The sequence below is a fragment of the Chelmon rostratus genome, chromosome 3 (assembly GCF_017976325.1).
Source record: "Chelmon rostratus isolate fCheRos1 chromosome 3, fCheRos1.pri, whole genome shotgun sequence".
Taxonomy (NCBI): domain Eukaryota; kingdom Metazoa; phylum Chordata; class Actinopteri; order Chaetodontiformes; family Chaetodontidae; genus Chelmon; species Chelmon rostratus.
This window is the reverse complement of record NC_055660.1, coordinates 11,326,160-11,352,165: the sequence shown is the minus strand read 5'-3', so window position 1 is coordinate 11,352,165 and position 26,006 is coordinate 11,326,160. Positions and strand designations below refer to the sequence as shown.

Genomic DNA, 26,006 nt, shown 5'->3' with positions numbered 1-26,006 from the left:
GAGCCATGTACACACACGTTTGGGTCGTACGCTGAAACGTGATGACGTTGTGTGTCTGTAGGTCGACGCTGCTTAACTTGAGTTGTTTGGGCTGGCTACGAGGAGAGAACTGTAGCTGACAGTGCTGAGAGGGTTTCAGTTGATGTTGCTGCTCCTGGGCCGCAGGGTTCCGTTGTCATTCGTACACAGACTCACTACCTGCTGTCCATCCTCACTGTCGAGGCCCGTTTTGATCAGCTCTGTTCTAATAAAACTCAGAGCGATAACTAGAATTACACACAGCACCGTCTTCGTTAGCGCAGCCGGCCAAAATACAGGAACCATGCCCGAAAGGAGGCCCTTCGTACGGTTACCAACTGACGTTTACCCCGTCAACTATGGCTTATGTCTGAAGCCCGACCTGATTGACTTCACTTTCGAAGGCAAGCTGGAGGCGCTGGTGGAGGTATGTGTACCAGAGCGTCTGGGTACATACATAGATGGATTTGTCTGTGCATGGCGGGGATCTTGTTATGTAATCTGACCAGCTAACATTACCAGTAGCTAGCTAATTTGCTGTGTTCGACTGGTAACCGTAAATTGTTAGCTACTAGCCCAGCAGTCATTATCTATTTGACGGTGCTGGCAGGTGTTAGCTAATGTTAACGTTAGCCCCCAGTTGCTAACTAGCTAACTGTTTCTGAATGGCTCACACTGGCCGAAGGAGACACATTCATGGAAAAACGACTAGATATTTCTGTGACTAGCTGCAAGCTAATTGAAGCTAGCTAGCACAACTGTCCAGTACACAAGCAGCAGTCTTGCATTCTCATGTTAGCTTAGCCAACCGTCTCATACCGTGGACATTAGCCTGCTAACAGCGCTTCGCAGTGCGCCTAATGTGTTTCGGGAGTATATTGTTGTTATGCCATCACCGTTAGCATCTTTTAACAGCAATGCAGTATAGTTGGTCACTATAAGTTAATCGGATAATGTTATTGATTATGGAAGTTGTTAACTAGCCAACTAGCGGTCAGCTAACGTCCACTAGTGTTTGCTAAATCATGGCAAGATCATGTCGCCACCTCCCACCCTCTGCCTCACTCACTCACTCACTCATTGAGTTCAACTAAGTTAAACGTTACGTGTAAACATTTTGAAACTGTCCTGACCGTAAAACCACATTTGTTGAGTGAATGTACATGGGAGCGTGTTTTCCGAGCAACACTAGTTAAGGTTAAACTATTCTTTGAATAGGCTTTAGGGTACATTTGAGGAATGGACACTGTTTTTCAACGTTAGTAAGCTTACAGTTGTGAATCTGTTGGGTTCCCTATTGCTTGTTGTGAAGCTGGTGTATATAGTAGGTAATGAAACTAACACACCAACAAACATGCCAGCTCACTTTACTTCAGAGATAAAATTTGGGTTTGCAGTGTGTAAATTGCTCTATTGTGTGGCCACAGACACCTGTCGGTTGAGTTCCTGAACACCTGTGCCTGGTCGTAAATGCTCCCTCATCATGCTTTATCAGGGCAGTCAAGACAGACAATGTTTTTCTATGTTTATGTGATGCTTTTATTTATTACTATATGTTTACTTTATTAAAAGTGATAAATTCACAATAATAAGTCAATGTGAGCCCCATAGAACATGAGTAAAATAATACAAAGCACATAGCAGCAAAACAAGTAAGATATGCAGTTTGCAAATGATATACCAAGGACAAGCAGTAAATCCTTTGAAAAACAGACATTTTCCCTGGAAAAATTACTTCAGCACTTATCCAAACTGCTGATTGTTTTTCTATCAATAAATTGTTTGTGACAGCACTAAACCATCGATGGCACTGGGTGCTTTTTAGAGGTGTGTGTCACAGCAAAAACAGGCATTGAGAAAGTATTGGTTTTCCTTTTGCTACCAAAACTCTGCCTTCTTTTTGGCACCAGTACTGCAATGACACTAGCACAAGGAATGTATATGGGACATCATAATTTGTCATGCTGAAAGGTACTTTTAAAGCGACACACATTTAACCCAATTTAGACCAACTGTATTTATGAAACACTCAAAACAGTTTTGAACATATGCAAGTGTGCTGTCCATTTGTTAATCATTTAAATGTTAGCTGGCAGTAAGTGGAATTCCCCTTGTCTTTAAGTTGAGTCCTCCTGAAAGTTTTTTAATGCTGTGTTTGCAGACAGACAATTCTCTATAGTTTGGTTTGGTTAGTAATACACTGTTTACCTGCGGTTTGTACAAAGCCTGGGTAAAACACAATGGACCGGAAGAAACTCAAGCAACGTGGCACTTTGCCATTTCCCTGGCATGTTTCATAATTACTGCCTCTCTGCCGCTGTGTCAGCCTCCAAGTGTCTCAAACAGCAGCAGCGTCCAAGCAACAGTGCCACAAACCGTGAATGTCACTATTACTGCTCTCTTTGAAAACTGCATGGCATCCAAGTCTGCCACTGTGTTTCACTCTCAGTAAGTTAGGCAGTCACATCCACTGTCAGACTCCCCATAGTCGGTCTTCCTTTTGAATCACTTTCTTTCTTTTTTCAATTTTTTTTTTTTACCGCTGGTCCTTTATCTGTGACCAGTTTCATCCTTCAGTCTCTGTAGGTTTAACACACAATGAGTAGATTCATTCCTGTCTCAGCTTATGACTCTGGTTTGAATTTACCATCAAACTTTCATTTGCTCTAGTTTACATAGTCATTATCAAGTCCAGGAGATGGTTTCATTGGAGAGTTAGACTTTATTTTAACCTCATCTTTCCCAAACAGATTGGTGTACAGTACAGCACAGTAGAGATTATCAAAGTATAAGTTATGTTGTTTTATGTCAATATTTACAGGTTACACAAGCCACAAATCAGATTGTGATGAACTGTGCTGACATCGACATCATCACAGCGTCCTTTGCGCCACAGGGAGGAGAAGGTGAGGGTCAGACTTTGTCAGCTTTTTTCTCCCATTTTTTTTTCTTTATGAATGACATTCTCATACAGGAAAATGCAGTTTGTGGGTATGGCATTTGATGTCCCCTTATCATGATTTTTGGATTACACTAGATTTTTTTGATAATTTGTAATACAGGAAAAGGAAGTATTTCATACTCTGCTAAGCCTCTCTTTTCCTCTTTAGAAATTAATGCTACAGGATTTAACTATCAAAATGAGGATGAGAAAGTCACCCTGTCATTTCCTAGCGCTCTACAGAAAGGTAAGTAGGGACTTCACTTGTCTCTGCTTTTGGTTGTCCCTGCTTTTTAAACACTATTCCATCGTTGTTGCAGTTGAAGAATAACAGATTTCCCCCATGGTCGTGGCTGAATGAACAGTGCAACTCTGTCTGTGCACACCTCCCCAGGCTCCGGCACGTTGAAGATAGACTTTGTTGGGGAGCTGAACGACAAAATGAAAGGATTCTATAGAAGTAAATATACAACCTCTGCTGGAGAGATCCGCTACGCTGCTGTCACACAGTTTGAGGTAAGCCAATGGCCTCAGGGAAATTGGATGTTTTCTTTGGAAAAGTTGAGTGTATTGCTTAACCCACTACTTGCCTGTGTTGCAACATAGGAGGGTGTGATGGTCATGTGACTCTTGTTGGTGATTTCATTCTATTTCTATGCATGTTTTCAAAATGTCACTCTGTGTGGACTGTTTCTGTAAACGTCAAGCCAAAGTCAGGTCAGTCTAGTTTTTCTGTCAGGCTTTCACCAGAAGCTGAACCTCTGTCACCTCCAAGATAGACACCTGCTGTGTACATGCACAGGTTTCTGGTTTTCTACCACAAAAAAACACACATTCATGTTCACAAATCATGCAAGTTTTGTTTAGCAGGATGTCTATGTATCTTCCCAGCACACAGCTGTGCCCTGATACCAAGTCAGGACATGACTGAGAGACAGAAAACAAGAGTACGTGAGCATAAGGGTGAAAAAAACAAACAAACTTGACTTTATTTGGGCTGACTTTCATCGTAGTTCCCTACTAACATAAAAAGTATAGATGGACTTCTCAGGTAGTGGCCTCACCCAGATTTAACACATAGCTGAATGTTGAAATGGGGTGATTGCTGACAGGTTACCTCATCCTTAAAAGTCAGGATATGGTTGTTGTAGTGTCACATTTCAAGTTCAAGGTCATTACTTCCAAAATAACCTAAAATGTTACATGATTTCTGAACTTTTTGGTTGGTATCATTTCCTCACAGCCTGGCTCAAATGTTTTGTGTCCTGGTTCTAGTCAGCGGCTGTTTCCAACCACTAAAATGCTTTTCTGGTAAAGAATCACAATATACTGTACATAGTCAGTTTTTTTCCATTCCTTTGAGAAAGTCTTTATAGATAAAACAAGACGAGATATAAATAGAAAGTAAAATAAATAAAAATAAAGTCATGGGATCGTATTGATGCAAAAATGCTAAAATCCAGTTTTACCATTAAGTAGTTCAACTCAGTTAAAATAGTTAATAATAAGTGGCAGTTGTGTGAAAAATGAAAAATGGAACTTCAGAGAAAAGATCGAACCCAGCCTGGTTTGATTCGTTCATAATTACTCGTCTGTCAATTGCTCTGTGAAGCTGGTTTTGCAAAAGATACAAGAGCTGTCTGAGATAGCTCCGCTCCTGGATTCCATAGATAAGAATGCTTGACTATGGTGCTGCCTACATCTGCAACAAAGGGAAAGAGTCTGGGGCTGCTCACACAGCAAACACAGAGTCTGTGTCACTTTGACTTTGACTAAAAACACTATAACTTCATGTTTTCCGTAAATCTCATAAAATGTGTTGCCACTCAAATCATTTCTCACCAAGAGTTTAGAAATGAGGTTGTTGCATTCCTCTGTATGTTATTATCTCATAGAATTGTCATGACATTTTTGTCCACTTTTTTTCTTTGTATTTAAAGCCAGTATGCAAACAGCCTCCTTCTGTAGTCTTCTGTACCTTTATGTGTGTGTTGTGTCAACGTGTGTCTCACAGAAAAATCAAATGTGATCGGACAGGTGAAATATGATTACAACAGGTGGACAGTCGTTTAAGATGCATTTCAAGATGCAGCGCAGCTCAGCCTGAAACCGATCACAGTCGGGAATCTTCTGGATCGAACACACTGGGTCTCAGTTTGTGTCCTTGTCTCTCTTTGCCCCCCTCCAGGCAACGGACGCTCGCAGAGCTTTCCCCTGCTGGGATGAGCCAGCTATCAAAGCCACCTTTGACATCGCTCTGATAGTTCCCAAGGACCGAGTAGCCTTGTCAAATATGGTACGTGTCATACGTTCACTCCTGCCTCTGAGATCCTTAAGACCCCCAGACTGCCTGAGTCACTTTCAGCTGCCAAGTTGTGTGTGTGTCTGTGTCTCTGTGTGTGTCTGATTGTGTTTTCCCTCCTTTCTCTTCCCTCTCTTTTTGTAGCTTATGTAACAGAGGGCGGTCAGTCACTACATGTTCTACCTCTGGCTAATGTTACGTTTAACTACATGTGAAGTGTAACTACCGTTACTTTAATTGAGGTTTGTCATTGTAAGAAAATTCTAAAAACCTGTTCTGTGTTTATTACACACACAATGTTTTCAGTCATTTCAGATGAAGGCGTTTGCAGCTAAATTGCATCATCTGCCTTAGATTATTTCCAACAACAACACCCGACCAGGCAACACAGTTCATCTGGATGGTGATGATAAAGCTAAATTTGAGTCTTTCTGATGACTGAGTAAATATGAATGACATGAATGCTGTCTGTCAGTCTTTAATAATGTGTTTTTTATGTCCAGTGGTGTCAGTTGTTGTATCTTAATAGAAGCTTTTCCAGAAGACAGGACAACGAAATTTGATTATGGAGGACAAATTACCAAAGAATGTTACAGACAAATCATCCTAGATAATAATATGAAATAATATAAATTATTATTGACAAATGATGATTATTACAGACAGTCATGCTCAGGGTTGAAGTGAGCAAAATGATTAGTTTGGCCAGCAGGACTAAGCTTTCCACAGATTGATGCCTGTGCAGTTCCTGACCTTTTTGTCTTTTAGCTTGAATGCGCATGTGTACAGATGCTATTCGGTGGATCATTTGCGTTAACGTGAGGGTTTACACGCTGGATCAGATGGCGAAAGATATCTACTATTACTTGAAAATAACCACTGGCCGGACTGTCATAACTGTCTACCTAACTAACTGATTTATCGATGCTAAAACAAAGTCTGGAGATATTATCTGGATTTTTCTTTTTGTCAACAAATACCATAAAACACCTGAACCAACAGTGAAAGTATCTACTAACAAGTATTGTGTGTGTATCAAAGCCTGATACATCTTCTTCCTTTGTGCTGTATTGCTCCATTGTTGTTCAGATACTTTTAAAAGCACATCAATGAGCCACACTGTTGCTCTTTATGTTCACTGCCATGAACACACACACACTGTAGTTTGTTTTAACTCAATCCCACACACTCAGTCCTGATGGCACAAATACTCACTGAAGCACCAAATGTGGATTAATCCACCATTGAAGATAATTTCCTCATTTTTGTCCCGTGGTTTCCAAAAACAACTTTTCTAAAAAGAAAACTCATACACGTACTTGTTTTTAAAGAATTATGTCTTCAGTAGGAACTAATGGGCTTAGAGCTGAGAGCCACAGACAGGGTCAGGTAGTCAGACAGTTCTGAGAGACGCATTTTTGGTTTTGGTCTTTTTGTGATTTGTTAACAGTAAGAAAAATATCATCTAATCATTGATTTCATATTCTTAATTCCTGATTATTGTAACCTGCTGATTTTTGTTTTAGTGCCATCGTTGGCCCAAAGATTCCATTTGTAGAAAAAAAAATTGTTGTCAGCTCATGAGACCAGTTCAATTGATTTTGCTGAGAAGAATCATGCTCTGCAGAGTATGAACCGTTTAAATTTTCATGACCCCATCACCTCTCTGCGATTTTTAGCCCCAGCTGCTGGAATGGCTCTTTAAATGGCAAAATCACCTGTATGTTTGTTCTTCCAGACGCCACACTTCTGGTTTGTAATAGATATTTCAGCCTTTAACAGCTGCTGGTGGGGCTTTTGTCTTTGAGCAGTGATCTGCTACAGAGAGTCACGTTGTAGCAAAATGTCTCAACATTATTGAAATTCAGTTAAATTTCTCCACGTAGAGCCATTTAACTCTGTCTCTCCCTTTTCCAGAATGTCATTGATCGAAAGCCATATCCAGATGATGAAAACCTTGTGGAAGTGAAGTTTGCCACCACACCCATCATGTCCACATACCTTGTAGCTTTTGTCATTGGTGAATATGACTATGTGGAGAGCCAGTCATCAGATGGTGTAACGGTACGCGTCTATACACCTGTTGGAAAGGCGGAACAAGGGAAATTTGCACTGGAGGTAAGAATGTTGAAATGGTTTTACCTTTCGAGACAACAATACACAGTTTAGCCCACTGTCAACAGCAGCGGACTCACTCCATGCTCTCTCCAGAATTTTACAAATTGCACACACTGGAAAGGAAGACAAATGCAACGCAGCCGTATTTAACAGCATTTGAGTAATTCCAGATTCCATCCTGAATACTTGTGACTCTCTGATCCTTTATATCTTATTTGTTCATCGTGTACACTTTCACCTGATGTGTTGACAAAAGATGGAACACAAAAGGGTATGTATATTTTCGAACATTTTTTTCTTTCTTGCAGGTTGCGACAAAGACCTTACCTTTCTACAAAGACTACTTCAATGTTCCTTATCCTTTGCCTAAAATCGATCTCATAGCGATTGCTGATTTTGCTGCTGGTGAGTAATTTTCAATTTTTAACATTCAGTAATTTGAGACATTCCCATTGAAAATGTTAAAGTAACAACCCCCCCCCCCCCCCCCCCCCCATCCAGGTGCCATGGAAAACTGGGGCCTTGTTACCTACAGGTAAGCTTTAGTTGCTCTTGATCATCATCACAACAGCATCAACATCACAATATTTTTAATAAACAAAAGTAGAAAAATAATACTACATATTTCATTCACCACCATGTCACCTTTTGCCAAATTTGAGTTAAAGTGAAAGTATTCTAAAATGACAGTGACATTTGTAGGGCAAAGTGTGTAATGATGTACTGTAAATTTAGCTTTCATAATGAATATTCATGTAATACTGGCATAGTTGACTCAGAATATCATTTGTGGAAGATCGTCAAGATATACATTTTTGATGCCGTAATCACATAAGATCATTCTGTAACAAGATTATAATCTCTCTCAGACTAACTTGACAAATTAACTAAGATTTAGAAATTTAGTCGTGCTAAAGATTAGTTGATTCATCGATTTGGCTGGCAGAAAATGTGTTAACATTTTTGAGACTGTTGATCAGACAAAGCAATGAATTTGAACATGTTTCTTTCTGAGATGTTCTAGGTTAAGTGATGATTAATCATCAAAATATTTAAAGGATGAGGAAAATCAGTTTTAGTTGCAGCCGTTAAGTCTTCTTTCCGATAAGTTCTTGTTGTGCTTGTGTTCCCGTTGTTGACAGCACTGATGTCTTTTTAATTGCTTTGTGGTTAGCTGTATGTGCTGCCACCTGTTTGCTGTTCAGATGGCATGTGATTAGCATACAGCAGCAGGCTCCATTCATCTACCGTCTATAGCCACCTGCAATTAGGTTGTCTTAATAAACAGCCCAGCAGCTGTTGTGACCTCAGGCTGGTTGATGGAGGAAAAACCTGCTGGTGTTGAGAGGAAGTGTCGACCTTCATCTGTCTCTGTGTTAACTTCGTTTCTGTTGTTTTCCAGGGAGACAGCACTGCTAATCGACCCGAAGAACTCCTGCTCATCCTCCAGGCAGTGGGTGGCACTGGTGGTCGGACACGAACTCGCCCACCAGTGGTTCGGAAACTTGGTCACCATGGTAACCAGCCATAACCTCCAGCTGCTATTTGTAACTGCTGTAATAATAACAATAGTCATAAAAGTAATGATACAAAAATTACATGTAGCAATAACTGAAAGACTTCTTCTAAATTGTATAGAAGAAAGGCATGAAATAAGGAAGAGAAGATGATTAGATGAAGTTTTTTTGTGTCAGTTTTTTTTGTGTCTGCTTACCTGTGCATCATCAACACCTGTTTGGTATCATGTCATTGTCAGATCCGGGAAGCATTTCCTTTTTTATCAGTTGTAGAACATAAATGGTTTTCAACCTTGTTTACTATTTAACTGACCTGTTATCCTTCAGAAAGTTATTTATTTTTTTAATTGTGTTCTCACAATCACTCAGAGTCATTGTCTGTATTTGTCATGTGGGAGATCATATCTTGGAAGGGAACAATGTTGAAGGGCTTGGAGGACACAATGTCATCTGAGTGTGTGTATGACTGTCTGTGTGTGTCTGTATACAGGAATGGTGGACCCATCTGTGGCTTAATGAAGGATTTGCATCCTGGATTGAGTATCTGTGTGTGGACCACTGCTTCCCAGAGTACGACATCTGGACTCAGTTTGTCTCAGCAGACTACACCCGCGCTCTGGACCTGGACGCACTGGACAGCAGCCATCCCATAGAGGTGAGCTCTGGATGGATCGATGTTATGAAACTGAAAACTGCCGGCTCATGTAGTCTGTTAGGAAGAATGTTTTTATTGAGGCAACGAGTGACTATGATTATGATGACTTTACGAGGATGTAAAGTCTCATTATGTACTATATAATAAGGTTGGTTAACACCATAAAAGTTGCCCTCAGACTCTTACCATGTGATTTCCGGATGTGTGTTCTGTGCTCCAGGTGAATGTGGGCCATCCATCAGAGGTAGATGAAATCTTTGACGCCATCTCCTACAGCAAAGGAGCATCTGTGATCCGCATGTTGCACAACTACATAGGAGACGAGGTTGGTTGTCAAACACTCTCAGTTGTTGCAGAGTAGTATCATTTCCTTTCTTATATTTTGTACACTACATTTTACCTCTTACTCTTTCTTTGTAGGACTTTAGGAAAGGAATGAACGCCTATCTCTTGAAGTTCCAACATAAAAATGCTTCGACAGGTAAAGACATGCAGGAATATTTTCCTTGAGATGAAACAGCTGTGTTAATCGACTTCATGGATTCCTAATCGTCTGACGCCCGGCTGTCTTCCACAGAGGATCTATGGGACTGTCTGGAACAGGCCAGTGGAAAGCCCATCGCTGCAGTGATGGGCTCGTGGACCAAGCAGATGGGCTTCCCAATAATAGTAGTGGACCAGGAACAGGTGAGCTTTACTGGAGATTAATCAGCCACAAGACTGAGTGCTTTAAATCAATGTCAGACATTTAGTGCACAGACTGAACTGCTTGTGGTCAGGAAGTTTAACAGACTACGACAGAGTCTGTTGAGAGATTGATCTCAGAATTCACCAGACAAAGTATATTACATATCAGCTTTTATACTCTAAAGAGACTAGACAGTGAAATTCTCCAGCAGAAGTGAAAAAGTATTTGTGTAGTGGCTTCTTCTGATGTTGCACCCTGTTTGATTGATTCTCATACACATGCTGATGTTATTTATAGCAAGGTGATGACCGCATCCTCAAGATATCTCAGAAGAAGTTCTGCGCCAGTGGACCACACAATGGTGAGTGTTTCTGTACATGTAGTGTGTTCAAAGTTTTTATGTGACTCAAACCATTTGCATCAGACACGGGGTTAATGCTGTGGTAGCTTCTCATTGCCTCCTTGACTTGTCCGTTGGACAGGTGAGGATTGCCCCAACTGGATGGTCCCCATAAGTATTTGTACCAGCGAGGACTCCAAATGCACCAAGCTCAAGGTTCTGCTGGACAGACCCGAGACGACCATTACTCTGACCGGCGTTAGCCCTGACCAGTGGGTCAAGGTGAGGTTGAGGTTTCAGTTTGCCTTACTTTATCCCGGGTGATGACATCACTTTTGGTTTTTAGATCCAATAGTCACCAGCAGGATTGTTGTGGCACTAAAAAGGGAGTTCCTGCCCTGCTGGAATGGAATGAATGTGCCTGATTGATACTTCAACCATACAATGTTTCCACAGGTGTTCACCTAGTTGGCTAACAAAGGGACGCTTCAGTCAGATCATTTTTCTTTTGTTCTGATAATTTGGGAGTGTAAATTTGTTCTTTGTCAAATATGACAAGAATGTTAATGGACTTGTTCAAACTCTCTTGGGTGTCTCATGCAAATTCTTGCAGCTGTTGATGTTACTGTCTGAGTGAAGAAATAAATAGTGTAAACAAATGAGCGAAAATGGGTTGGGCCCATACAACTGATACTCATCTATAAATAATTCCTTGAATCCCCACGGCTCCACTCCTGTGGATCAACTTGTTTGATGTTCCTGTTAGCAACTAAATTATGAGCCAGACTTACAAGGCTCCCATCTACAGTTTAGACCTGTAGATGGGAGCTGTAGATGTACATCTGTAGATGTAAACTTGAAAGATTCAATTTTCTCTCTTTTCTTAATGTTTGTTCAGTTAAAAAGCAGAATTACCAGTGTCTGGGGAAATTTTGCCACTACAACAAGCCCATTGTTGACTAAACCCTCAAGCATTAGCATTAGGATGATGCTGCTTCACTCACTCTAAGCCATGCTGGATAAAAGCACTCAGTCTGAGAGGTAAAAATGGTAAAACTACATTTTTCCCGCAGTCTGACCCAGTTGTGTCCCTGCTGTTTACAGATCAACCCCGGCACTGTGGGCTTCTATCGCATCCAGTACAGCTCGTCCATGCTGGAAAGTCTGCTGCCGGGCGTCCGGGACCTCAGCCTGCAGCCTGTGGACCGACTCGGCCTGCAGAACGACCTCTTTTCCCTGGTGAAATTCACACACACACACACACACACACACACACACACACACGGCCCTACTGCTGGGTAATTAAAAAAAACAATCTTTTTTTCTTTCTTTTTCTTCATTGTAAAATGTAATCAGCTACAAGTATTCAGACACCTCAAAAGGCTTGTTGCTTGTGAGGATGGTATGAAATTGACTCCCGTTAAGTCCAGACAAACACATGGTGGTGCAGAACAGGAAGACTGGAAAGGAAAAGTGTGGGATGATGTGGCGAAAGAAAGAAAGTCAAACAAGTGAAAATTCAACTTAAGTTGCTGATGTTGTTGATAGACAAATGTTCCTAATATTAATGATTTGGCCTTATTACCAAAATCAGACTCTTGGGAACCCATATAGTTGTTTGATGTACATGTGTTGTGTATGTACACCTTGGGATAAGCAATTTGTTACAATTAATAGTCAGGTTTTTGAGAAACTGTTGGAAACACTGGTCCTCAAAGAAATTTTTTGTCAAGTCAGAAATTTAAATGATAACAAACTAGTTCACATGAAGAATTGCTTGTTATTTCTTTCTTGTTCTCTTTAGCTGCTGTCTTTTTAAATTATATGGTCCTACTATAAGTTTTTATGATGTAGCATATGACTGGTCTCTAAGAAATATGAGCTTTTAACAGAAATATTTTCAGTCAGGTCTCCCAACAGTCATAGTCTGTTGTCTTTTCATGGAAATCTCTGAAAGTCATATCGATAACTGCTTCAACAGACTTGAAAATAAAAGAAAGAAACAGAAAATGTTCACGTTTCCTTCCAGTTTGTGTGTTTGGCAACTAAAAAGGCTGATGATAAATGTGAGACTGTAACAGATAAAACAGTGACTGACTCTTCAGTCATACTCTGGGTTGTTCCTTCTTCAGCTGCTGCATTGAGTCAGTACAGTGAAGAAGTTTTGGGATTTCATATAACACTGTTGTGCTCCTCCCTTTCTTCTTATGCCTTATATGCCCTATACCCTAATGTCTGCTTGAGATGAAATGGGAATTCTCTATAAAAAGGGTTGAAGTACGGCAGTGTTCGGGGCAGAGGGTCAGATACCATCTTCGTCATAAATCTGTCTTTTTTGAATTTCAGACATTCTGATGTCTTTAAACAGAACAGCAGGACTGATTTGTTGTTGCAACATTAAACTGAAAATAGTTTCTCTTATCTTCTGTCCACACTTGGAAGTTTACTGGTGTATGAAGAGCAGCAGTCAGTATTAAAGTTAAGATTAGTTTTTGTGAATATGTTAATACTCTGCTATCAGTTGGCAGAAAGTTTTTGCTCATTCTCAAGTTGCTTCAGTTTTAGGTTCATCACCACAGAAAACATCTTGTAACTGACCTGTATCTGACCTCAATTTGACCATGAGACTAAGACCTGCACAGTCACGACTTCACTTGATGTGTCAGACCTTTCAGTCACTCCACAGGAAGTTAATCATCATATTAAAATCCAAAACAAGAAGTTGCAAAATCTAGCTGCTGATTAATAAATGATAAGCAGACATTTTTCTCATTTTAGAGCAAATCCTGTTATTCCCTACAGGAAAATGCATATTTTGTCTGTGACTGAATCGTTTGCGGCAGGTTTTTTATTCAGATTTCAGCCAATAATTCCTTTTCAGTTTTTTCAACAACTTTTCCTCTGCTGTTTGAGTGACATGAGAGGCAACTCGGTACAGCTGGCCTTCGCCCTGAAAACTGTTCTTTAAATCATGATACTTGCGTGACTTGACTTAGTTTACAGAATCGGAATCAGGGAAATGCGTTTCTGAACTTTGTTTTTTGGCTCCAGTCTCGTGCAGGGATGATCAGCACAGTGGAGGTGCTGAGGCTGATGGAGGCGTTTGTCAACGAGCCCAACTACACAGTGTGGAGCGACCTCAGCTGCAACCTGGGAGTGTTGTCCTCGCTGCTGTCCCACACTGACTTCCACGAGGAGATCCAGGAGTTCATCCGGGACCTCTTCACCCCCATTGGCCTGGAGCTCGGTTGGGACAGCAAACCAGGGGAAGGTGAGGAGGAGCTGGACAGGAACGAACTGTCGGGGAGCTCAGATCTTATTTAGACCTGAGCACCTTGCAAAGGAAGATATTCAAACTGTGTTTGTCTCTGAGACTGAGCAGCTTCCTGTTAGGTTGCACATGTATGAAACAATTATCAAAGGATGTCTACAGTTTATCATTTATAGCATGTTACTTTCATCTGTCTGTGTAAATAGTTCAATAGTATGATGGGAGCTGAGTGAGAAAATGCTCCTCTGTCATTAAATGGCTGTGTATTTCACTTCATCCAACGTGTTTCACCTTGCCAAAAGAAAGCTGGTGCAACAGAGATGACAGTGTGATGTCGAGAGAAAGATGACAACTTGAGCATGATGATGTTGTCCTGCAGGTCACTTGGACGCCCTGTTGAGAGGTCTGGTTCTGGGGAAGCTGGGGAAAGCGGGACACAAACCCACACTGGAGGAGGCCCGACGGAGATTCAGGGACCACGTGGAGGGCAAGCAGGTCCTGCCTGCAGACCTCAGGAGCCCGGTAAGCAAGATGAAACACAGCCTGTGATCATTGTGTATAAAGAAGATGAAGGATCATGTTGGAGGATAATTTTCACTGTATTTGTGTTGTTTTCAGGTGTATTTAACAGTGCTGAAGCATGGAGACAGTGCTACATTGGACACGATGATGAAGGTAAGGCTGCAGCTAGCACAGTCAGGGACAATTGTACTAACAGATTGCATTAATCTGAGTGATTCTGATCATCTGTGAAGATGATCATCTGAGATCATCTTCACAATATATTACTTATTCTGTCACATTATCGTTCTCTTCTTTCACTCATTCTCCCTGTGGCTCCCTCTCAACTTCGTTCTCACTCCGTTCCTTTTTCTCTCTCATACATCTGTTTGTGTCACTCGGCCCTGTAGCTCCACAAACAGGCAGACATGCAGGAGGAGAAGAACCGTATCGAGCGAGTGCTGGGCGCCATCTCTGCCCCCGACCTCATCCAGAAAGTCCTCAACTTCGCCCTCTCGGTACACATGACCACGTTTACTGCATGTTGCCGGTGTTGGTTTTTCCAGATGACAAAGGGAATGAAAAGTGTCATTAGTTGCTCAGCTCGACTTTTAACCAGCATGCTAATAATCATGTTTTGGAGGACAGTCAGACCATGCATCAGTTTATTTTTAACTACAGATGTGCTGAATGATTGTAGTAGATTGTATTATATAATTCACTGTAAGAAAAAAATTAGGCATTTTAACTTGAAAAGCACACTAACTTTAATGTCTCTGAATCCTCAATCAGTAGTGAAGAGCAGAGTTTAGGCCTTTTTCTCTTTGGTTCAGTGCCCATGTTGTTTGACAGGAGGCATTTCCCTCCACCTGCTGCATCTGAACAAACCGCACCACAGCTAACCTCCCTCTGGGTCTTGTCCCTGACAGGAAGAGGTTCGTCCCCAGGACACGGTGTCAGTAATCGGGGGCGTGGCAGGAAGCAGTAAGCAAGGCCGGAAAGCTGCCTGGAAGTTTGTCAAGGACAACTGGGAGGAGCTTTACAACCGTTACCAGGGCGGCTTCCTCATATCACGGCTTATCAAGGTAAAAAACATTCCTGCTGCTTCTGCCTCACACACAGAATCTCGTGATGCCATGTGGTGAAGTCAGTGTATTTTCCACCAACAACACATTATTCCTCTTGGTGAATAATCATCACTTCGGTTTGACGTGTTAATTTTCACGAGGCAGTCAGACTTGCACATGAACTTCAGTGTGTTCGCTTTTGTTTGCTCACACGTCATTCATGTTCATCTGTCTTTGCAGCTCACAGTTGATGGATTTGCTATTGACAAAATGGCTGCTGAAGTGAAGGTGAGAGCTCCTCTATTCTGCACTTTCATTTCTTGTTTTTGAAGTTTTTATTTATTTTGTGTGTTTTTTCAGGAAAGTGTTTTTAGAGAAAAAAGTTAATTGAGTATTTTGCCTGTTCACAAATATAAATCAGGCTATCGTTTTTTCTTTGAAACAGATTTCAATCGAAAGTGTTCAAGATTACATCAGCTTAATAATGTTGTGAATGATGAGTACTTTTGAGCAAAAGGCTTTCCAAATACTGTCACCACTAGGGGGCAGAATGACCTCACAATGAACTGTCATCAATGCAGTCATGTTGTCCTGTCTCCATATCAGTGGTGGTCAACATATTAGCAAGCAAACAATTACCAACATACCACCACCAAAAAAGCCCTTTGTTGCAGAGTTTCTCATGTGCAGTGCTTGCTGTTTCATTTTAAAAGCAAATCTATATATGAATAGCAACTTTAGTTCCCTGCGTCTGTTTTCGCTGACATTGTAACATTTGTCAAGACTGAAAGTTGATTTTTGGCCTTAGACAACAGCAGTTGGCAAGACTCACATCAAGGTCCATTTAGTAGCTATTCTGGAGCTTTCAATCACATCACACACCGGAATCCAAATTTCCGTTTTTATGAGCATAATTTTATGACACCCGAGTGAGAGATCTTCATCGTCTCTTAAACTGGTCTGTCTGGGTGTTTCTGTCCCGGCAGAGTTTCTTTGAGAGTCACCCGGCACCGGCAGCTGAGCGTACGGTGCAGCAGTGCTGTGAGAACATCCTCCTCAACGCCGCCTGGCTGAAGCGCGACGCAGATGACATCCACCAGTATCTACTGCAGCGCAAAGCGCCCCCCGTCTGAGCCTCCGCCCACTCCGCCTCCTCCAGCCCCCTCCCCCTCCCTCCAGCGCGGACCTCCCAGCATCATAGCTGCCTGGGCCCCCCCTCAATACAGACCAGAGCGGGAGACCAGAGCGTACTTACAGCAGGCTTCATTTCTCTAAAGAAACTGTACGAAACAAGAAGGCAACGCCAAGAATTTAACAAAGTGTTGGAAACACAGAGACTCTTTCTACGTTAATAAAGCAAATCCATTTTAGTCAGACAAGGAATGTAGTTTTACCCCCATTCTGCCCACGAGCAGACGACACATCCGCCAGCCAACAAGTAATGTTATAAAACCGGTGCTCAGCGAAGTCGCACGAACACCACGTCCCTCGAAATGATCACTAACCCTGCTGACGCACTCTGCATCACCTGCCCTGTATGCACACCCTCATCCATCTCTGCGTCGTCGCTGAGAAAACTGTGAATCCCCCCTCCTTCCTGTTCCTCCCCCGTTTTTTTCCTGCTGCCATTCATTTTGAATGCATGAAGTGTGATTTTTCTGCATTTGCTGCTTTGTTTACTTCTGTTTGTTTTCTGTACAAACAAATTATTTGTTGTTTTGATTTTTTTTTTTTTTTTCCACTCTGAGTGAGTGTTCCCAACTTCTCCCTCATCCACCCCTTTCGGGCGTTGTGATTGGGTGAAAGCAGAAGGCACCTGGGCAGAATGGGGATAAAACAGTAGTGTGTGTTGTAGTTTCCAACGGCACTGATTCTCCATTGCTAATAAACGGTTAGGACGAGGCAAGCAGCGCTAGCATGGTACTACATTGTAAACTGTATAATGCAAGCAGTTTTTGCGGACGATGTTCCTTTTAAAAGAATTAAATGGAAAAGTTCATGGTTACCTGTTTCCATCCCACCCCCCCAAATGCCCTTGAGCTCTGTCAGGTCAGAGTTTGCATAGTTTGAATCAACAAGCATATTTAAACTCCCCTGTTTCTTTATCTGCCACCCTCAAAGAAATGAAGATATTGGCGTGTTTTATAAGACACCAGATGCAGTGATTTATTTAAATGTTGAGATAATCGTATATTCTGAGGAGAGTGAGAGGGAAAAAGATCACAACACTACTTTTCGGGGCCTTTTCATTCTGAAGTATCATCGGGAAACGCCTCTTGATAAGGTTGAGAGTCCGGCAAGGCCTGGTCTGGACTTTGTGGACGTGACAGATCGACTTGACTCCGCTGTCAAACTTGGAAGCCTTAAATTGGTCAACTGGTTTGCAGTAAATATTTAACACTGAAGTGGTGATAATAGGTGACTTCCACATAACATCAAATGTATCTAATGTGACAGATTATGCAGACTTGTTGAACGAGTATATCTATATAGAATTTACAATTTGATGTGGTTTTTGAAAACATACCGATCAAGTCATCCGACCTATTGTCAAGACTCTTTCCCCCCTCCTGGAACATTTGTTGTTGTTTTTTTTTTTTCCAGTTTGTTTTTGTTTGTTTTTTTTTGTTTAAAACTACAGTTGGTGTTCATTAAAATGAAAAAGGATTATAAAAACAAATGATGTGAAATTAGTACAAGTTGATTTTAATGAGTGAGGTGTGAGTGTGCATGAAACAGGTTTGTAATTTATTTTGTATTATCTCACACGTGAACAGGTGAGGAGATGATCATATTGGATTACAAATGGTTAAAGCAGCACTGAAACTGATGAATAATGTGTGTATATAACAGCTGAATCGCACCTAAAGAGAATAAAATTGGTTACAGATGTACGTAGATGATCACAGAGAAAATTCACATGTCTTCACATTTTCGTTTCGTAGTGTCCATAGAAAACTTTCAGGCAGCATTTGGCTTTGAGTTTGTTTTTGCAGAGTCGTTCAATGTTTTCTTGTCTTTTTTTCTAATGAATTTGAATTTAGTTCAACATGTGGGATGTCTTTGTGGTTCTGTCAGGCAGGACAGCTTTGACTTCAGTGATGCCAAGGCAAACGTAAATATGCAGTCTAATAAAGTAACACTTGATGATACAGTATCTGTCACTATAAGACATTTCTCAGGTCTGTCACTACTCTTAATTGTCTAAAACTAGTGATTCTTAATGCTTCTGCTGAGCTGGTTTGTCTCTGCTCGAATGCAGTGAAGAGTACAAATCGGAGTTGTTTGGTATTCTGGATACTGAGAACAAGGTTCAAATACCAAACGGTCTCAAGCATCCCAAAGTTCTCAGGTTGTCTGTGTAGCATAATGTGGTAATTCAATGAATAGCTAATTTGTTAGGTAATATGCACCAGTAAAGTGCAATTATAAACTAAAATGGTAATGACCCCATAGTTGAAGCTATTCTTTTAAAATGATTGTTGGGCGTTGGTAGTAGAGAGATTAAGAACAACATTGCTCTGCAGCTGCAACATTTTTACTTAATCTTGAGGCCAGAGGGCCATTTGACTATCCATCTATCTAGATACCTAGACATCTAGATATAGATATATGGGGCAATTTTGCCTTTTTTATAAGAGGTAGTAGACAGCTATCAGTAAATGTGACAAAAATTGGGATGACATTAAACAAATGTCCCTGTCCAAACCTGACCTGGGGAAGTTGCGATGACATGGTCTGTGATTGCCAAAAAGTGTCCTTTAACTACCTTTTAATACTGTTTTGAGTTGATGTTCTGCTTACATGGTGCATATTCTTCAACAAATGTGTCTTTAATCAAATTAAATTACTGACATAAAGTTAACCTGCTTTAGGGTTGTATTCCAGTGTGGGGATGCTGGTTGGTCTCTGGGAGAATCTGTAGAGTGACTTGTAAGCTTTCACTTTTTGGGTTGTTTGTTCTAATTTCTGTTTCAGATTATATATAGCTCTAGCCTGTCAAATTTTAAGACTTAAAAAGTTTGCATAACATTTACTTGTCTTTTCTTTACCTTTTATTTTGGTCACTAAGTCTGTTTGTAGATTGCCATAACTATCAAGCGCAATTGGATCCTGATGAGTGTAGCATGCGTCAACAATAGGTGGCGTCAGTGAGCGGTTCGTGGTTGGTGAGTCAAAGAAAGAGGGAGTGAAGAAGTCAACTTAGTTTCCAGCAGGTTGCTGTGTCCAGACGAAGATGCTGATGAGGAAATGACAGCTGTGTAAGTAAAAACGGAGTGGGTTGTTAGACGGTTTCTTAATTTATTGTTATTCTTTTACGAATTGATTACTAAACAAATTTCAGATAAATTTGCCGCCTCTCGTTTTTGGGAACTTGATCGGATTTAGCTCAAACTGAACATGCTAGCAGCAACGTTAGCTGCGTATTAGCTCACTGAACTATGTGTGTTAGGAAGCTAACCCAAGTTAGTTAAAAGTAGGCAGCTCGCTGTCAGCCCAGGCTAACGCCACTCTAATTTCCTTCAAGCAGAGCTTGAGCTTACGTCTGCTGAACTGTATGTGCTGAGACGCTAACCTAGTTAGCAGTTAAGTAAGTAGCGTTAGCTTCTTGTCAGCTCAGGCTAACCGTAGTCTTATTTACACTAAGAGTGTGACCTAACAGGTTGCCAAATATGTATTAATAGGAACACACAGCTATCGTCTGTATTTTATTTTAACCGTTGGGTTGTAACGTTACACGTTGTAGATGCTGGCAGGTGCCAAGTTAGCATGAAAAACGCTAACAGCCGTTATTATGTGTCTGCCGTCCTATCAAAGGTCAGACTCACCGGTTGAGATGAGACCGATGAGTTTATTTTTAGCTCAGTATGTTTTTTTTTTTTTTTTTTTATTCAGTTTGCTCATCTTTCACTGGACTGTGAGAATGTGCAGAGTAGCAGCTCAGGTTTTTGCACGTTAATATATTTTATGTAGCAGGAAACCTAACCAGGTCACTGATGGGTTGCTGATGGATTGATACTTGGTTTTGTAATTTGCATCTATTTTTTATAAAGTTGTGATTTACTTTTCTTTATTGTCTTTTTGATTTGTCTAAGTGAGGTCTCGGGTTAGTATGCAGTCACATATGATGCTGCTCATGTCCCACTTTCATTGTAAATCCTTTGGTTTTGGTAGTCTTTAATTGCGAATTTGTCGGGGGATTATCACCACTTTAGGTATAATATCAACTGAAGCGGATCCTGCATTGTTAGATAATCTTGGGGGACAGGTAGTATTGCAGTCTCAGACAACTGAATAAATAGTCTCACAGAGGTTTGGGCCCAACAACAGGTTAATGTGGCCATACTAATTGTGCTGATGAATATAAGATAACCTCATCCTGACACATTAACATGAAGAATGCATTTACTGTCAAATGCTCCACTTAATGATTAACTCCATTGACACACTCTACTCCAGAATTTTGTCAGTGACCTTCAAACTCTGAACATTTATATCATTTGCATTGCTCAGATCTGTCATTAAAGAAGTCAAAATAACATCTCACTTGCATAATTTGTTTGAACCACAGCGTGCATGTTTCAAAAGTCGCAAGTAAGGCTGGTCATGATTTGTTTTGTTATTATTCTTACTATCAAAGGTGTTTGCTAGTCTGACTGTACACTGTGTATACCATGCATTTGTAACTCTGTAGTGTGTCCACATGTAAGTGCTTCGTTCGGTTTGTATGTATGATATACTGGTTTTCATCCAGTTTGGTGGGTGTGAAAACCCACTGAACAGGATCCCAGGAATGGACCCCAGGAGGAATAATTGTTGTCAGGGATCCAAATAACCATAAATAATGAACAGGATCAAACATTTTTTTAGCCGCAAAAATATTTTGACCCAGTGCTGATCGCAATTCTGACAATTAGCTGACCAGTCTACCAAGAGAATATTGACCAATTGATTTCTTTCTCTCTTTTTTTAAAAACTTTTCTCTGTTTTTCATTGAAAAAAGAATGTCTTTGGGTTTTTTCTTGTTGGTTTGACAAAATCAGCAATTTGGAGACACCATCTTGGCCTCAAGGAGAAAAGGAACATAATTTTTCACTGCAATTTCTATGTTTAAAAACAGTGTATTGAATCAAAAAATGAATTAACATTTCATTAATGATGAAAATAAGCGACCAATATTAGCAGCACTAGTTTAATGTTTTCATATTGAATGTGCCACAGTCTTATTTTCTTTGTTTGGGTGCTTCATAATGCTTCTCGTCCTCTTGTCAGGCTGTCTGGTGTCATCCAGGCGGGGACTAACTGACAGATGCCTTCATCATGATGCTGAGCTGCAGCGCTCTGGTCGTCACCCTTTTGTTGTCCCAGGTCCTGGGCTTTCTGAACCCCTCAGAGGACAACAACGTCCCTGAAGAGTGGGTGCTGCTTCATGTGGTTCAGGGCCACATAGGCGCCGGAAACTACAGCTACCTGCGCCTCAACCACGATGGAAGAATCATCCTGCATATGCAAAGCCTCAAGGGAGACGCGGACCTATACGTGTCTGATAAAACCCTGCGGCCGAGCTTCGACACCTACAAGCTGCAGTCGGTCACCTGTGGCCAGGATGTGGTGGTGGTGCCGGGGGACTTCGCAAGACCCGTGGGCATTGGCATTTACGGCCACCCGTCTCACAAGGAGAGCGAGTTTGAAATGCGGGTGTTTTATGATCAAACGGTTCTTCAGGACCCGTTCGAGAAGGGCTCATACACTTCAGAAGGCGGACATAAGCAAAAGAAGTCCCCTCAGGCAGCTGAGGAGGAGGACTTTCAGGAAGAGGAGTCAATCTTTTGGACAATTCTAATCGGACTTTTGAAGATTATACTTGAGATTTTGTTTTGAAAATAGTTTCCTGCCTTGCTGCTGTGACAGAAGGAGGAAATTCAGCTTTTTTGGCTCAGTCGGCCTTGATACAGTAAAGAAGATTATTTTCTTTCATTCTGTAAAGATGAGAAAATGTTGCACCAAATTCCAGTGAGAACTCCAGCATTTTATCAATTTCTTTCCTTGTGATCAAACATACATACTTATTGAAATCAGTCCAAATCAGTTTAAAAAAAATCATAGTTGCAAGTTAAAACTTGCTGATGGATCACTGTGCTGAATTCACCACTGAAGCCAGATAATGTTTCACAAAGTCTATGTTTGGTGATAAGTAAAGGAACAGTAGCCTGTCGGATTTAGCAGGTTTTGCTTTGGTGTCCTCTCATAGAAAGAGAACAGAGCGGATTAAGTGAAGTCCAGGCACATGTTCAGTCATGGCTGAACACTGCGCCTTTCTGATTGTCTGCACTGAACTGCAGTTCAGTCAAAGGGGCAAGAGGGTAATATGTGTGGAGTCTTAAAGGATCAGTTTGGTAATTTTCAGGTTTTATCTTAATGCAACACTTGTGGCTGAGATGCCTCCTGTCAGTCGAAAACACCTCACCAAGTGTAAACTTAGCGGGACTTGATTTGCCTAACTGACACTACTGAAGCCTCAGATGAACCATAAAGCATATTTACTGATGGGAGGAACTATTGCTACAACCTGTAGCTCTCACAGTGTGCACGAGGCATGGGAGTAGTGTATTAAGATGGACTTTTATCCTTTAACTTGATTGTGAATTTTCAAATCAAATTGAGCATCAAACAGAGACAGCCATTGTGGCTGAGTCTCATCTCACCCTGTGAATGAAATGAAGCCGCCTGTCTTAACACTGCATATCAACACCACACAGGACGTGTGTGGGTTTAAATATCACAAAAACTTAGCAATAGTCATTAATCCTATTCATACGAGACTAGTATTATCAGGGGACCTCATGTCATGTAGAAACTACTCCCACATCTGTTTTGTGCAGCGCATTGGCACAGGATAAGCAAATCTGTATTTTACTTGAATTTACTGACATTATTCCCCGGATATGATGTCAAAGCTCTGCGTAACTCTGCACTCTTCAGCAGCCACATTATTGATATAGTTTAGAGTTGTTTTGCCCACTTTCTGTGCATAAATACACATTTACAGCTCATTTGATCAACAGATGCTTTGTGACTGACAGCCTTTTGCTTCCCCGAACCATCTCTATCATCACTCATTTTAAAAGTCAGTATAGCTTATCACAGCACAGCTGTTGACTGCGGTTCACCATGTTATGAGCCGTGATCAAATGTCATACTTGTTCAGTTGTTTGACAACAAAAAAACAGACAACTGGCAACTGGCACAGGATTAATATCACAAATACCATATTTGGCCAAATATGGTAAGTAATTAGTGGTGGAATTTTTACTTCACACAGGATCGAAGATGACCTCCATAATTATTGCCAGTTACCAGGGATCCCCAGGCAATACGAGTCCCGCGCAAACAGCAGTATTGTAAGCCATTTTGAGATCTACATGAGGTTCCTATAGGATTGCTGGAAAGGAAGGCCTGAAACTGTTAAAAGGCTGATGGTACAGTGTGATGCTACACGAGCCCTCGACTTTCACCAAAGCAGATCATTAAGTTCAGCGAAGATGCTGCTGAATGTGCCGTCATGAGTCTTGATTCTGTTGAAGTTTTGGAATTATTTCCTTGATTTAGACTCCACATGGGAACAGCTGGTTTATGAAGCGATTGCTACCAACCTGTCAGAATTCGTAGCAACATTTCATCTGGTTTGATCACTCATTTTGTTTTTGCCTGTTGGACAAGCTCCTGATTTAAACATCACTTCCTGCGTTGGAGTTCAGCTATGAGTAAAGTTGCAACCACTGAGCAGAAATGTTCAACAGTGCCTTCAGATCAGTCTTCTGCAGGGTGAACAGCCGAGCAGTTTTCCTGTTTCCAGAGACGATTCAGTCAGGTTTCTAAATAAAGCAGCTGTTTTGCAGACTGTTGAAAGTGTTTGTCTTGCTCATCTTTTGTTTCAGATTTGAGACTCTGAACCAAGAACAGGTAATTCCAAGAGAAATCTAGCTTAGCTGAAGTTTTTATTCAGTCATGTTAAAAAAGGAGAGTTCTGATGTTACAATGATAAATTGTGTAAATCATAATCACTGTGATACTTCAGTTCAGCTCAGCCTGATGTCTGTTTTCTCTGGCAGCTTTTTCATCAGAGCTGCAATAGCTGATATATGTCGTGGTTCGTTTTCTTTGTGAAATGTTAATTTACAGACCAAAGATTCTTTTTCTGATCAGCACCTGAGAAACCAAAACTAACACCAACTGCAGGCTGCAAATATAAATATGAAGCCCAGACATGCTGAAGTGTGTGCGAACAAGATGCAAAAAATAAAAAATCTCAAATATCTCCAGCTGAGTTACTGACAGCAGCAGACTATTATTTTGGTGGAATCAAGTTAAAGCCCTTAATCACACTTTGAAGGCTTTTCTAAAGACACTTTAAGGTCTGATCTAATAATCACTAATACAAAGTCCCACCAGCATAAAAAAGTACATCAATAATGATTATAGTTTGACTATTTTTATGGTCAGTCAATTAATGGTTTTCTTTATTTTTTTAACTATTGGTTTGTTTTCTAATGACACAAGAAGAAGCCACCTTCTGAGGATTTGTAAATAAAACTGAATTTAAAAGAATAATTTAGGCCCTGAACAGATTTTATTGCTCTCTGGGACTTTTAGGATTTAAAAACAACTATTGGTAAAAGAGAGTTTTTTAAATATCAGTCATCTGCACAGGATGAAGCTTTATTTACAGTCTGAACAGTCAGAGATGGGCTCAATTCTTCAGAAACAAAGGTCTGAATATGAAAATCACGTACAGGCTTTTTGACCTTTATATGCGTTTGTTCACATGTTTAGAATCATAGAATAGAAAAACAACCCCTCAGTCTGTGACAAGTGTTCCAGTCATCATCATGTCAGTCTCGGGGCCAGTTCGATGCTGTTGATCCTCAGCACCGTCTGTGGCTGGATAACGATCTTCTTGCGCTGAAACCGGTGTCTCCTCCAGAACCTCATGTGGACTTTAGGCCAGGACTCAGTCTTTTCGATCACGGTGGCCTCGACCCGAACAAGCTCCTTTCCGAGCAAGGGCCTGCCGATCAGGGTGAAGTCCTCCGAGCCGACCAGCAGCACTTTCTCCATCCGGATCCGCTCCCCACACTCCGCATCGATGTGGTTCTCAATCAGGATCAGGTCTTCGTTGGTGACCTTCCACTGGCGGCTAGCGAAGTGTACCACGGCGAAAAGCCGACCGAAATCCTGCTGGTTGATCTTCTGGTTAACGGTGCTCACCACCGCGGCGTGACGGCTCCGCTCCTCCTCCTCCGGGACCAGGGTCGTCTGCTCCGGCCACGGCGGCCTAGACAGGGAGGTCCGAGGCACCAGGTCCCCGCTCACAGAGCTCTGTGTTCGGACAGCGGCGGGAAACAGGAGAGGCCGCCTGGATAACAACACGCTGTATGTCCTCCACAACCCTACGCTCCTGCACACCGCCATCTTCACAGGAAATGGCTGTGTTTGCACTGCGCATGCGTGATAGCTCTACACATACCGTACGCGCACCGTCAGTTTACAGTCACTTGACTTCCTGCTTTTAGGAACGTTTATCATA

The 26,006-nt window shown here is 41.3% G+C and overlaps 3 protein-coding genes across 3 annotated transcripts; 2 read left to right on the top strand and 1 right to left on the bottom strand.

Annotated features, from left to right (window-relative positions):
• The first annotated feature begins 110 nt into the window (after positions 1–110).
• npepps (aminopeptidase puromycin sensitive) lies at positions 111–19,216 on the top strand. The gene is made up of 23 exons (XM_041933774.1): positions 111–445; positions 2,840–2,924; positions 3,129–3,206; positions 3,354–3,475; positions 5,148–5,255; positions 7,179–7,379; positions 7,688–7,784; positions 7,881–7,914; positions 8,782–8,896; positions 9,387–9,551; positions 9,772–9,876; positions 9,972–10,032; positions 10,129–10,238; positions 10,537–10,600; positions 10,722–10,861; positions 11,684–11,818; positions 13,631–13,850; positions 14,230–14,372; positions 14,469–14,525; positions 14,762–14,869; positions 15,281–15,436; positions 15,659–15,706; positions 16,405–19,216. The coding sequence occupies exons 1-23, from the start codon at positions 143–145 to the stop codon at positions 16,549–16,551; spliced, it is 2,802 nt and encodes a 933-aa protein (XP_041789708.1). The 5' UTR covers positions 111–142; the 3' UTR covers positions 16,552–19,216.
• Positions 19,217–19,620: 404 nt separating this feature from the next.
• Positions 19,621–24,676, top strand: c3h6orf120 (chromosome 3 C6orf120 homolog). The gene is made up of 2 exons (XM_041934284.1): positions 19,621–19,680; positions 21,692–24,676. Exon 2 carries the CDS (start codon positions 21,740–21,742, stop codon positions 22,298–22,300), a length of 561 nt encoding a protein of 186 aa, XP_041790218.1. The 5' UTR covers positions 19,621–19,680; positions 21,692–21,739; the 3' UTR covers positions 22,301–24,676.
• mrpl21 (mitochondrial ribosomal protein L21) lies at positions 24,417–25,920 on the bottom strand. Its single transcript, XM_041934283.1, has one exon. The coding sequence runs from the start codon at positions 25,889–25,891 to the stop codon at positions 25,307–25,309; it is 585 nt and encodes a 194-aa protein (XP_041790217.1). The 5' UTR covers positions 25,892–25,920; the 3' UTR covers positions 24,417–25,306.
• Between the last annotated feature and the right edge of the window lie 86 nt (positions 25,921–26,006).